General features: G+C 54.6%; 1 protein-coding gene across 2 annotated transcripts in view; it reads right to left on the bottom strand.

The window, feature by feature from the left end:
* PABPC1 (poly(A) binding protein, cytoplasmic 1) overlaps nucleotides 1-472 on the bottom strand; it is a 16,311-nt gene extending 15,839 nt beyond the window's left edge. For both annotated transcript variants that reach the window (XM_006760285.2, XM_015561736.1), the window contains exon 1: nucleotides 42-472. In XM_006760285.2, the coding sequence (XP_006760348.1) occupies nucleotides 42-428 (387 nt within the window). In that variant the 5' untranslated portion in view covers nucleotides 429-472. The remainder of the gene's footprint in view (nucleotides 1-41) is intronic.
* Between the last annotated feature and the right edge of the window lie 6 nt (nucleotides 473-478).

Here is a 478-nt window from a genome sequence, read left to right as displayed (position 1 = left end):
ATATATCCATAACCCTTGGAACCATTTTCATCACAAACCACCTTACATGAAAGGATGTTACCAAAAGCAGAAAACGTATCATACAGTGCTTTATTATCAATGGATTTGTCCAAATTTTTAATGAATATGTTGCCCACTCCACTTTTGCGAAGTGATGGGTCACGCTGAGACCACATGATGCGAACTGGCTTGCCCTTTATAACATCAAAATTCATGGTGTCTAAAGCACGCTCCGCGTCTGCCGGCTGCTGGAAGTTCACATACGCGTAGCCCAGGGAGCGGCGGGTGATCATGTCCCTGCAGACCCGGATGGAGAGGATGGGCCCGGCCGGGCTGAACTTCTCGTAGAGCATCGCCTCGGTCACGTCGGGGTGGAGGTCCCCCACGTAGAGCGAGGCCATCGGGTAGCTGGGGGCGCTGGGGTTCATCTCGGAGCGGCTGCCCGCGGGGCCACAGGCCGCGACCTTTCCGTGAGCGG

This window comes from Myotis davidii, unplaced genomic scaffold (assembly GCF_000327345.1).
Source record: "Myotis davidii unplaced genomic scaffold, ASM32734v1 scaffold497, whole genome shotgun sequence".
NCBI classification, from domain to species: domain Eukaryota; kingdom Metazoa; phylum Chordata; class Mammalia; order Chiroptera; family Vespertilionidae; genus Myotis; species Myotis davidii.
The sequence above is the reverse complement of the archived record's forward strand: the minus strand, read 5'-3'. Positions and strand labels throughout refer to the sequence as shown.